At 40.2% G+C, this 13512-nt stretch overlaps 1 protein-coding gene across 1 annotated transcript; it reads right to left on the bottom strand.

Annotated features, from left to right (window-relative positions):
* Positions 1 to 1360: 1360 nt before the first annotated feature.
* On the bottom strand, positions 1361 to 11818 carry ilrun (inflammation and lipid regulator with UBA-like and NBR1-like domains). Its single transcript, XM_037100878.1, has 5 exons — positions 10452 to 11818; positions 7868 to 8022; positions 7547 to 7744; positions 6454 to 6758; positions 1361 to 3973 (listed from the first exon to the last, which is right to left on the bottom strand). Exons 1-5 carry the CDS (start codon positions 10607 to 10609, stop codon positions 3938 to 3940), a joined length of 852 nt encoding a protein of 283 aa, XP_036956773.1. The 5' UTR covers positions 10610 to 11818; the 3' UTR covers positions 1361 to 3937.
* Positions 11819 to 13512: the final 1694 nt, after the last annotated feature.

The raw sequence follows: 13512 nt of genomic DNA, 5'->3' as shown, positions 1-13512 counted from the left end.
TGTACATGTGAGAGCAAACCAACCCATGGATTTATGAGTAAAGTGTCTGTAGGATCCAGTGAAATCCATCATCAAAGCTGTGAATGAAGGAAGTGTCAAGTAAGTCACCATCACTGAACAAACAGGAATTTGAATATTTGCATGTGTAGCCACCCTTGTCGAAGTGCGCTGTTAGGTGTCTATTCTCTGGACTGTACTCGAGGCTGATACCTGACACTGTTTGTCAAGATACCTTCGTCTCAGCTAAAGCGTACGCTCCTCTGCTTACATCTCATTAGTCAATCTGCCAAGTCAGAGTATAATTACTTCGGTCCAGGAGGCCATGTTGTTGCTTGCTGGTCAGCTGGGGGGGGGGGGGTGCAGGAATTGGCCAAGCTAGCCGGCAAACGCCTGTTACATTCATTGATCTTACAATCAAAATGGTTATGTTATGTTGTTATAATACAAAAAGGTACGATATGGAAACCCAGAGAAGCAAGTGAGAGCAAAGAAAGTCCAAGTCTGTTCAGATTCATTTTTTTCACCTGTGTTTCAAATGCTGATGCCCAACTCTGGCCTGCAAGGCTCCACTTTGGGCGGCCCTGATCTATACAATCATGATTAGTGTCACTGATTATGTATCCAATTAAATGTCAAATACAACACTGTGTCCCCTCCTGGAGTTCAGTAGTTGCAAGAATAGTGTGGTGCAGAACATTCTGTTACAGTGAGGCTGACCTTTGACATTTTGGATATAAATGTCATCACTTCATTTTATTCCACGAGACATTCGCGTGAACTTTCGTCATAATTAGTGTACGACTTCTTGAGTTATCGTGAGGTCGCAGTGACCTTTAGCTACCAATCTACTCTGATCATCCTCGGGTCCATGTCGACCCCGAAACCGACCGAACCGCAGCTTCACGATTACATGACAGTGGCTCTAACTTCAGGTCGAAGTGGTGGAGGAAGTAAAATACAGAAAAATAATGAGCATGACTGGTATTAACCCCTCAAAAAAAATAAAAATAAAAGACTACTTACTCATTGTTTCAGTGTTAATTTAATCATACAAATGCTTAATTATAGATACAGGAAAAAAAAAGCTTTATTTTGACAGTTTCTCTTCAGATAAATGTGCTATTTTAGGACTATGTAAACTTTCATCTCATCCACACACCATGCCAGCCACCCATCTCAGATCCGTACATAGTCACAAACTAAAACTAGAGAATGAATCCAGCCATATTCCGATTTCTCACCATCTGTCTCTTTCACACACACACACACACACGCAAGCAAGCTCACAAGAAGGAACCCCCCCCACCCACCCACACACACACAAAGAGGAAAAAAAAAAAAGACTGACGTGACTAAAAGAGGCGATGCAGAACAGTGTATACTGTTTGGGAGGAGGACTCTCAGTACAAATAACAGCAGCGATGCGACACAGAATGCTGGTGAATTTTACAAACGGGAACACATGATCATCAGTAACATTTAGATGCTCATAATCGCAACCAGGGGAAGTTTGATCAATTAAAACCACCCTCAGAAAAGGCTTTTTTTAATGAAATATATCCCATTTCAATCAACGTCTACCATTTTATTTAAGGCCCAAAATACATGAAGAAACCTGCTGAAAGCTGAAGCAAAATTCAGATGTGATAACAGACAGACCGTGTAACTTATTTGCAGTAAACCTCATTAAAAATCAATCTTCATTTTTAAGATCAGACATTGATGCAGTGATGGAGTTGATGTTAGAAAAAAAAAATGTGGTTACAAAAATACCATGAAAACAAACCTGTGAATAACATGACCCTCGAGGGGAGAGCAGAAAAGCAAAACAATTCAATAAAAACCTTCCAGAAAATGCTGGTATCACGATCCACAATCAGCCAAAGAAATCACCACATTTCCTCCTCAGAGGGTGGTGGACAGCGTTGTGCAAATAGCAGTAACAGAACATCAGTGCTAATCCTGATGCAAACCATTAATTTTCATATTCAAACAAACAGTCTTACTAGAAACCTCAACTTACATCTTTTTTCCTTCACTCAACATGATGTCAAGTCAAGTTAAAGTTGGTCATTGATTTTTAGCACCACCTGCTGGTTGTAAATAGGACTTTTTTTTGTATCTGCAGTGCACAGTAAGACAGCAAATAAATAACAACAGGGCAATTAGTGAGTCAGTTCTTCCAAATGGTGCAGAAACACTCAACAATACTTCAGCGGCGCACACCCAGCAGAGCTCTCTCGATAGTGATGTGAATGTAAATAGACATGTCATCCTTTGCCCAAGTAGTATACACCATTTTATGTCAGTTAAATCCAAAGAGAAACCATGACATACATGCGCACACACCCACACACACACAGACACACTCGTACGTCTAGAACACATACCGTAGACATGGTCTCAGAAAATACACTCACTCGTCAGGCAAAATAGATTTAGATGGCTTTTTCAACCCTTCCTCTCGCCTCATTTGCTCAAACTCACTCGCATCCTTTTTCGCACTTCAGCATCTATTTAAAGCGAAAACCCACCCTAAAAAGAAAACACACGTCTCGTGCAGTCAGAGCCTGCAGTCGGTGTGGTTTGACGACTGAACAGATTAGTGTCTTGGTTCTCTGGATTTTATCTTTGGGAGAGACAGGGTTCCTACACAGGAGTGACTCATATTCTCTTTAGAAAACTGGATGATATTTGCTACGATCTTTGACCAAGTTTGAATTTGAGTATGTGGTGTTCAATGTGGTTCTGAAGAACCCAAAAGATATTCAGGTGACTGTCATAGGAGAGTAAATAGATTTGAAAATAATAGCGTTTAAAACACTGGAATAAGAGTTTTGACTTCTTTCATCTTCTGTCTTCATCAACTGTCAAAATAAATTAAATGTCATGATTAAGTTCTAGTGTTATCTGACCTGGCACAGCAGCCTGGGTTCAAAGAAGGTCCAAAACCAGACCAGACCGATTATTTGTTCTCGAAATATCTTTAAAGTTTAGCACACTTGAGTAATTATAGTTATGTTTCCCATGTTTAAAAAAAAAAGTGTTCATGTCACAATCTTAGTTTGTAATTGAAGCAGGAAAACTCAAACTTCTCTGCAGTTCCATCCTGGTGTCGAATAATATCAAAGAGTCCAGAAACCCAGCGGCTGTGGATGCTTCATGACAGCCAAATTCAGACGTTCATGGAGAATTTAACAGATATGATGCCATATTTGTTTACCTTCAGAAATCCAAATCTTGAACTCACAACCATTTTATATAGCTCCATGATGTGAATGATCTCTCCTGTCTCTATTGTCCAGATCTAACCATGAACTTAGAGCAGTTCTGTTAATTACTTCAAACTTGTTTAACATCTCAAATCATTCACCATGTTTGTGTGTTGAACTGGTTTATGATTCTCCCCTAGAGAACTACAAACAATCCACACACACACACTTGTAGTACAAAATATTTTACAGTCTCTTTAGAACACACCTCAAAATGATCTACTATGACAATTAACTGTCCCTGCAGTTTTCTAACATTTACAGACCTGTGTAGGAACCCCAAGGAGACAGACTAAAGTATGAGATTGACTCACGGGATTATCAGATTGTATGCAAATCGTTTAGGGTTGGTTTTCCCTTTAATTAGCCGTGTTTTACGGTGGAAAATAAAAATACTCGTGTGTATCCATTTTTCAAGGGTTTATAGCACTCTTAAATGAAGCATTCACACATGCGAATCCGGGTGTTGATGTCAGATGGGATGTAATCCGTCATCCCACTGTAGTTTGTGTTTCTGTGGAAAGGGCCATGAGGCTGGGGAGAGGGTTGTCATGAGTCAATATAAAACAACTGTTCCTCCCCCCTCCGACTCCTCTGCGTTTAAGGACTCCCAGGGTGTTAAGGTCATCATCCACTATTGGGGGGGGGGGGGGGTCTTTGTCATTCTAGCTCTGTCCAAATGGATAGGGTCCATGAATACCCTGGAAATAACAAGAGAAAGGAGGTTACAGTCGTAAACAGTTTATGTTTTTTCCTGTGTGAAACTGGAAGTAAACTGTTTAACCATTCGAACAAAGTCGGTGCATCGATTTAAAACGTCAGTGTCTGTATGCTGCAAGCTGCAAAGATTATCTTTTGCAGTTTTAGGGCAGTAACAAAACCTGCATTCCATGTAGGAGTCAACTTCCGTTTGAATTAATGCCTCATTTAAATGTGGTTCTCATCAGTCCAGTTAAACCGCCCAGGAGAGGCCATGAGCCAAAACTCGAGGAGGGCTCAGCTATGAGAGGTGTGAAGTGATACTGCTCTAAAACGCTAATGTGCCCCCCCCCGGCCCCCCTGGGGAGATTATGGTGATCCAATCATGTCGACTCACCAGTGATAACAGGAGTTTCCCCTCAATAGAGACCACAAACTTTAAGATAGGTGTGTGGCTTTTTTCATGCATGTCACAGCGAATTAGGAAATACATTCTGCAGGAATGCATCCTAAGAACTGGAAATGAGTGAGCATTGCTGTACTTCCAGTTGCCTTAACTCAGAGTCAATGGGGTTTTCAGTTAAATGCCTGAAATAAGGTCTGTGGTTAGCATAAGCTTATTATATTTATACCTTTCCTTCTATGACTGAAAATGCACCAGTAAATACTCAACGTTTAAATAATAAGGCATCTGCTAACAAGTGGCTAAACAAGACTACAGAAGGTGACGAAGATGTTAAAGGTCATCACGTAAAACAGGAGACTCTACTCACTAGTTAGTTACAAGCTATTCTAACTCTAACTTAACAAGCGGGGAATTCAGTTCAGTTGCGCTTCTAAACAGGCATGGTGTGACTGCGTAGCTCGGTGAGGGTCAACAGTAGTGCTCTGGTGTTACGATACAGAGAAGATGGCTAGGATAGACATTGCAGTTCATTACTTCATCCGCAGATGTCAAGATGAGCAACTGGAAGGCCACTGAGATCCGGCAGATGCAAGCATCTCCTCAGTCTCTGTAGCTGTCAGCTTGTTGTTGTAGCGGCAAGCTACTAATGGTTGCTACTTTCAAATTAAAACCCCCCGGGGGTGTAATGTAAAGCTTTTATTTGAAAGACAAAAGACTATGATATACATTTTTGGTCATACTGCCCAGCACTAGTACAGCCTAATGTTAGCTTTTACTTCTGATGGTTTCATTTTTGTGTAAAAAAACAGCAAACAAACAAACAAACAAACAAAAAGCAATTATCTGAACAAAATGTGAAGGTATCATAAACAGAGCTTGTTTTCTGCAATAATTCAAAATCCAATACAAAACTCCCATAGACTTTTTGTCAAGAGAAAGGGTTAGCCAACAAAAACAGGTCAACAATGCCGCACTCTATATAAGCAATGCACAAACTAATAGAACAAATACTCACGTGGTTGTTTCCACATACCTCATCATCATAGCCAGTCATAGTACATTAATATCATCTTTGATATTAATTTTAAAACTTAATTCTGTAGCCACGGTAATAAGACTTATCAGACTCTAATGATCATAACGCATCAGAAAAACTATGAGAGAAAACATCTATACTTGGGCACTACTAGCGAGGCTACTTTATGACACTTGGCCTGACCAAAGAGCTGAAAGAAAGGACATATTAGCTGACTCAGTCTGCAACCTCCAGTGACAGTGGAGTCACTACTGTCAACAGGACTCAGCTCAGCTGGCCAAAGCCACCTCCCAGAGAACACAGCTGGACACCAGACAGGGACAGAACACAACCTCTGAGACTGCAAGATGCCATTTTGAAAGGGGGTGGGGGGTCCAAGTAAGGAGGTGATTTACAGCAGCTCTGACCAGAACTATTGCTCCAAGGACAAGAAGATGGCATGAAACGACAGCGGGGATGATAGAGTTCGGCATAAGTGGCACCATCTCATTCTACCAAACTGTGGTTTTTATTTTGTTTATGTCAAATTTGAATCAGGTGTTTTTTTATGTTTCGTAAAAGAGGAAAACTTTAATGCAGACAGTTTTATTTTTCTGTTTAGTGTGGAAAGTGTGTATGTTTTTTTTCTTTACTAATTACACTAGCAAATGCACTGTTTTTACAACTACCAAGTAAACCTCTGGGAGCTATCAGACTCACCTTGTGCTATACAGAATAGCATCATTAGGCAGGACGAGCCAGGGCTAGCTAGATTGTATAGCATGTCTTTGACATAACATCAACACTGTTTTTCTTCTTTGTACATCTCTCCTTTACAGAAGCCACACCAGGGCACATGTGTATAAAACTGAGCATATAATTGACACCAGATAGTATAGATGTGGGCACTGTCATGGAAATGCCTGCTCACAATCAATTATTCACATGGGCTGCTTTCAGATATAAGATAACTTTATGAATGTAGTGAAAGAAGAACTGCGTTGTGGGCTTAAAGTTGTAACTTTGAGAAGTGCGAAACCAGAGATTTGATTCATACATACCTGACCATAAGTCACCACAGAAAGATTGGTTTGGAGACCATTTGACGCTCTATTTACAGCATTATGAGACAGTCCATTTTGATCTTGCTGGATTGGCTCTTGTGTACGTTCCCAGGCTCCGCCGGGATCTCTGAAGCTGTTGTCAGTGGTGTCATGCTTGTTCTTCTGTGGCGAGGCGAAAGGGTTGAAGTCTCCCTGCACGTTGCGTTGGGGTTGGGTGTTGAATTCTGTCTCGAACGAAGACAGCTGCTGGGTCACGCCGAGGAGACCTCCAACTTCTACACTAAGAATCACCCAGATTACATCTGTGGAGAAAAGAAGCAAATGTCAACCTACCAGTCTGTCATTGTAAAACAACCTCCAGACTAACTTTTAATACTGTTACACTGGTGTGCCTAACTTCTTAATGTGCAACCAATAGTACATTTTAATGACATTTCTTAACAGATTATGTGAATGACTTTAAAACACAAATAATTGTGCAGATAAATGTTTTTTTCTTCATTTCAATCCCAACACAAGCAACGAGAAATTGCGCTAACCTTATTATAAAGCCTACATCTCGTATATATGAAATCACACCTCCAAAATTTCCTTCATAAGCTATGATTATCTGGTCATGTTGCCTCCCCAACCACATCCAGCCGCTGCCTAACTCCCTCATCTTCTCCTCCTGCAAAACGCCATTGGCAAAATTGCCAGAGGGATCACAGCAGATAAGGCATTTTAGGTTGAGGAGAGGTGGATCACCGCTCATGTTGGGCCTGGGCAGACCCTTATATTATAAATCGTACATTAAATCACATAATCACACACTGACAGAATAATTTACAAAAAATGTCAATAGGCTGACATTTGTTCAAAGACAACTATCTTAACACCCAGCTGGCAGGTTTCAGTGTAACCAATGAAGATGTTTAGTCGCACCCAGGAGTCATGTATGAATAGTCAGAAAAATACTGAAATTTAAAAGAATTTCCTCAGTATAAGTTTAATGGAACTGTGACAAAAAGAAGATAACCAAAATGCTAAGAAAAAAAAAGCAATAAGCAATTAATTTATGAGAAATACATCAACATTGTTGATTTCCTACCTCCATAGAATAATCCGGTGGCTGTACACATCCTCCACTGGCCCTGGTACATGCCGGGAGCTGTAGGACTTCTCATCTGCACACTGACATCTGATATTTCCTGGGGGTCTAGAGACTTAACTATAACTGTGTTTACGTGCCCAAACTGATCCCCACCAATGTACTTGAGAGTAACCCCGGGTGGCCACGACTCTGCACCTGCACAAAGAGGAGAGCATTCAGAAAAACTGTTGTAACTGACATTTTCTCAGGCAGACAGACAGTACAGATTCACAAAGGCAACAAATGCTAAACATGTGAATGTAGTGACATGCTGCACACCTGTGTTTTGTATTCTCCAGGTCTTTGTGAATGGTGTATCTGGAGGAACTGACTCTCCTTCCCCAATTGTCACATCTTCAACAAAGGACATGGAAGGCGTGTTGACGTTAGGACTTTCAAAGTCATAATATGCACCAATAGCAGCCTGCAGGTTCCTGTTCCGACACAAGAGGAAGAGCACAGTGTTATCAGGAGCATTCATTCAAGATTTGTGAATGAATGCTTACAAATGTACAACATAACAATAAGTTGTTTTGGGTGCAGACTGTTCGTTCTTCACTCTACTTTTTCATAATTCACGAGTCATGGGTCCTGCGAACAGACAGCTTTTGTAATCAGCTCACTCAAGAAATTGATCCAGTGTGACAGTCCACCAACAAGACACTGACAACTACAAGAAAAATCCATTGTAAAATAGAAATCACGTAACTATAACTTTGTCACATTCTATCTTAAAACAGAACATCTGGAGAAAAACACTGAAATTTCTCAACACACAGTAAACAGGGGAGAAAACTGCGACACTGACTTCTAACGGTGCTTTTTATTTAATTTTGTATGCAAAGCACTTCATACTGAAGCTGAAGCAATTGTTTGATTAATTATCAAATTTCAGAGTAGAAAATGGTTAGAAATGTTCACGTATTAAAAATTTTAAATATGCATTTATATGACAGAAAACTGAATATTATTGTGCTTTGGGTGTTGGAGGAAATAAAATAAGCAATTTCAATATGTAAGCTTGGGCTCTTGGAAATCATTACGGCCTATTCAAATACACTTTTATGAGATTAAACATTTCCTTCAGGTTATAAGAGCAGAGATGCTGCAGACTGCAGATATTTTAGGAGGTATTCCAGCAGTTTTGCTGCACCTGGCGATAAAGCTGGTGGACAACCAAGCAAAGCAATTTTAAAACGAAGGGAAATAGTCCATATCTGGCCAAGATCCCCTGACGATTAGGTGCCAGTGCACTCAAAATTAACTACAACATAGAATACATTTACCAACTACATCTGAAAGCATGTTCAACATGTTAATGGCCGTTTCGAATGGTCACACTTGAAAGCAAAGTTAAAAGCAAAACATGGTGGAGAGGGGCAAGATGCAACAATCGTTCTGATAGGAACTTGTCACCTCAAAACACTGAATCTTATGTCAATATACACAACTATGAAAATATGTAATTGTAAAAACTACACACCCAATAATCGCATCAGTGATGTCTCGCTGAAAGGTCACCAAAACTTATAATAAAAACACTGCAGATCTGGTTCCACAGAACTGACAAACTATCCTTCCAACTGTAGTCGTCAATATCAATATTTATTGGGATTTTACCCTTGGTCAATACTTTTTTGTGCCCTCTTGGTGTCTTGGTGACATTTGTTGAGTGAGGCGATGTAGTTCGCGTGGCAGTTTAGCACAAAAATAGGTGATATTTCACTCTTTATGTCAAACTGCAACTTTACTGACTTTGAAAAATATATTTTGTATTCACAAACACCAAATGCGCAATTCATGGCACAATTCAAGTGGAATCAAAACAAAAGTTCTCCAACTATTGCTGTACAAATATCTTAAATAAGGTCAGCTGGAAGCGACATATAGCGAGTTATTTTTTAAACTTCATAAAGCTCTTCAATTGCCTGAGAATACTTTATACAACTGTTTTCACAGGCTGAGCAGCTCTTGTCATGTCTACCAAACTTATTTTTATGCATAAAACGTTTTATGAGAAGGAGAACTGCATCATCTGACTTTCTGTATTAGTAAGTTGCTGATCTTGTGCTTAATAAAAAAAAAAAAACGTATGAGATTGATGATTTATGATCATCATTTATTCCTGTGAAACTCGACAGAACCGGCCAAACTCCAGCTACTGTCACGTGATGATGTCATCTTTTCAGTGTGTCATGGTGATTTCCACACTTTACGCTCCGTAATGAAACTTGACCATAACGATCATGTGATCTTCTTCGTTTGTCTTGATTCTCACTTCTGATCACGGCTATTGTGATTGTGAACAGCTGATTAAGTGAAAGCATGATTGTGCGCGGATGACAAGAGAGAGAGGCGTCTTGGTCGATACCACTTGTTGTCAGCAGTTGATAGATCACGACTGGTTACGTCATCACACTAACAGTAAGTGGCTGGCGCTTGACTCGAGTTGTGTCTTCCCAAAGAGCGTGGTGTGGATTGGCTCCGGACACTATTATGTAATATGGCTGATGATCTTGCACCGGGGGCTAACTCTGCTTACATTAGCCACTTAGCTACCTTGCTCTTTGCTCCTCCAGTTGGTTCACCTTAAGGCAACCCCGCGGTTGGGACAAACTTTACCGTTTCACTTCCGTTTGCCCCTGAAATGATCGCGAGGAGTTAGCTAACTATCCTAACTGCCATTTCCCGTGTCGGAATGATGTAATGAGCCTCGCGACTTTTAACAGCACTCCGTGCGCCTGCCTCCATTTTTGTTTCAGCGTTTTGTTTTGTTTTTTTAAGTATGCTAACGAGCTAATTATACAGCTAGGTTAGCGTCAGGTTGCTGTCCGACAACAGGCCCCCGCATCCCCGCACTCACCAGTTGGTCATGTCCAGGAAGAAGGCGCAGCCGGCTGGGTTGAGCTGGAAGCCCAGCAGCCTCTGAAACTCCGAAATGAGGACGTCTTTGTCCGTGGTGCCCATGCAGCTGAACTTCTGCATGAGCTCCGCGTCCACGTCCATGTCCGTGCCCTCCATGGGTGTCCCGCAGCAGAGACGGGGTGGTACGGGGGTCCTCTCTCAGTTTATTCCGAGGCCTTGTCCAGCCATAACAACCAGCTCAACAACAACAACCGTGAGTGCGCATGGCACGACCAGAGGGACGATGTTTGACGTTGCAACAGCCCGCGCGTCACCTACACCAATCATGTAGTGGGCGTCGACGTCATCTGTTGCTATTTGCAGCCATCTTTTCATTGGTCTATCAATGAGTCCAGGTTTTCCGCTTTGGCGGCTCACTCCCAAATATGTCATACGTTTGATATTGGGATACATTTCTTTTCATCATTGTCACATTATAAATGCTGACATCAAATCATTAAAACACGATTATACGTGTAGATTCTCATCAGCTTTACTTTTCTGGTGATAAACTTAAAGGCTAAGTTCACCCAAAATGTTAAATTCAGTCATTATCTACTCACCCCCCAATACCAATGGACAGTCAGGTGAAGTTTCATAGTCCAAAAAACATTTCTGGAGCTTCACAGTAAAATAACGTGGCAGCTTTCCCCACGAACAAAGTTAAGGACACTTGAATGCTCTGCATTTCAGAGTCCTTAAGATCACTTGTGGGTTGTTGACTTAAATGGCCTTCATGGGGGTTTCTAAGGGCTAGGTGAGCCCAGGTGTGAATGGTTGTTAAGCTGCCTGGGGAGGCAACTCAGTACTGCATTGTAGCATGGTAGCTTAACAACCATCCTCAAAACACCACACCTCTGTTTTGTCTTGCAGACTGCCTGCTGAAAATCCAATCCCCTGAACTAGTAATTACTTTTTATACTCAACAAAGCTCCTCAAGAGCCCCAGAACACCTTATAAAACTGTTTTCATAGACCAAGTAGTACATGTCATGTGTACCAAACTGATGTTTATGTGTGAAATTGGCGGAAAACTTTACTGAAAGGGAGTACTGTATCATCTGACACTGAATGAGTCTGGAACCAGGACTTTCTTTATTAGTTAGCTGCTGATCCTGCGCCACAAAAGATAGACTGACATATGTCTGTGTGTAGGATGATTTTTCTTTAAAAAAATGAGACAGATGATTTTATGACATGGCCAAACTCCAGCTACTGTAATGTGATAATGTCATCTTTCCAGTGTGTCACAGTGATTTCCACACTTTACGCTCCATAATAAAATTTGGACAATATAATGTGAATTCTGCTTCTCTTTTTTCCTTTTATTCACACCTGGCCTCACCTAGACCAAGCAACCCACATGAAGGCCCTTACATGTAAATGTGAATGTAAGGTAAGTCAACGATCCACGAGTGGCCATAATGACTAACGGTAACATAACGGTTAGTTAGAACTTAAGAAGCCTCTCAGATGAGAAGTGAAATATCTTCAAGAAACTGAAACACACCCACTTGCCAGTGCAATTACCATGACCTGGATGAGAACCATCATCAACTCATTGGCAACTTGTTTAGAAAAGGGAGTTAGTTTGGGTTTTCAAGCTTCTGGAGACTTGAGTTATGCTGGACAAGCTGTATTGTTATTTTTTTCATATATCATTTGAAGTTTTTAAACAAGTCTCCATAATCTTTACTAATTTAGGAGAACATGGAATCACCAATTTGCTGCTGAGAAGTTCCAAAAATGTTTTGTGGACTAAAAAACTCCATCGGCACACGGAATGTAGATTATGACTGTATTTTCATTTTTGGGTGAACATATCATTTAAGGTATCACTGACTCATAGCTGAAGGGTAAGCCAAGGAAAGTGAATAGTAGAATAGGAAGGTATTTTAGTTACTGGTGCAGGTACCTTGCAGGTCCACCATCATGCATGAATGATGAAGTGTATAAATTATATAAGTCTTCTTGAAACATAAGAATAATGCTCTGCCTGTACACTTTTTCTTTCTAACAATGGTTTGGATTTTCTACTGTAACTCAGATTGTTTTCCTTGTTTATTCATTTGGTATTCTGATTAAATTTGTGTAGCCTACTTGCCATATGCAAAACAAAACAGAGCACTTACTACTTGTTGCTACTGTCCTTTCATTCCCAGGGTCTTGTCCGATATGTTATCCTACTGTATGCCTCTACTCTACTACATTTATTTGACATCTATACTTACTTTTGACTCTGAAAGAGGGATTAGTACACTGACAGATCTTGTGAAACTTCCAAACAGCATATATAGAAGTAAATTAGAGTTTAACCAACTAGAACGCTAATACATCAGCAACACAGCAATCTGTCATGGGGACCATTCCTCAGCTTCGTAAAGACCTACATGAGGAGACCCCCCCCCAACCAACTTTCGTCTGTCTACCTTTTTATCCCTTTTACTGCTATTAGTCTATTTATCTGTTTTTAATTCCGCTCATGTGATGCTGTCATTCTTCATTGATTTTATCCTTTAAATATCTCTATTTTTGCATCACTTTTCCTCTCTCTCTTTCTTTTTCTGTGATCTTACCTTTTTTATTGATTTAATTCCTTTTACTTGTAATTACTCAAATTGTCTGTTTGTATTTTTACATTTCATGATCTGCTTTCTTCTTTTACCTCAACTTAGACTTGGCTGTCTTGTGTTTGGCTGTTCATTCAGTTATATTGTCCTCTCGAGCTTCCTGCTTTTGCTTGTTTGTCAAATCACTTTGTAAAGATGCTTTATAAATAAAGTTTATGATCTTTTTTGAATTTCTACTACTTTCTACTCATTTGGCTGACAGTACTTCTGTACTTATGAATGCAGGAATTTTACATGTCACTTAGAGGGGTTGCAAATTTCCCTCAAAGTATGCTTGTTATGCTTTGCTTCACTTTAGATTAGCATTGAGTAAGTTGAACTAAAACAATCATGAAAATTATATTTAGAGTAGGTTGAATACAAACAAAGGTTGACTGAAATCTGTGTCACA

Source organism: Acanthopagrus latus, chromosome 6 (genome assembly GCF_904848185.1).
Source record: "Acanthopagrus latus isolate v.2019 chromosome 6, fAcaLat1.1, whole genome shotgun sequence".
Lineage (NCBI taxonomy): Eukaryota > Metazoa > Chordata > Actinopteri > Spariformes > Sparidae > Acanthopagrus > Acanthopagrus latus.
This window is presented reverse-complemented; position numbering and strand designations above follow the sequence as displayed.

Coding starts and splice junctions, on each gene's coding strand:
- ilrun (XM_037100878.1), bottom strand. CDS start 10,609: ATGGAGGGCACGGACATGGACGTGGACGCGGAGCTCATGCAGAAGTTC. Junction 8,023..10,451: donor TTCCTGGACATGACCAACTG/GTGAGTGCGGGG, acceptor GTGTCGGAACAG/GAACCTGCAGGCTGCTATTG. Junction 7,745..7,867: donor CTGGAGAATACAAAACACAG/GTGTGCAGCATG, acceptor CTCTTTGTGCAG/GTGCAGAGTCGTGGCCACCC.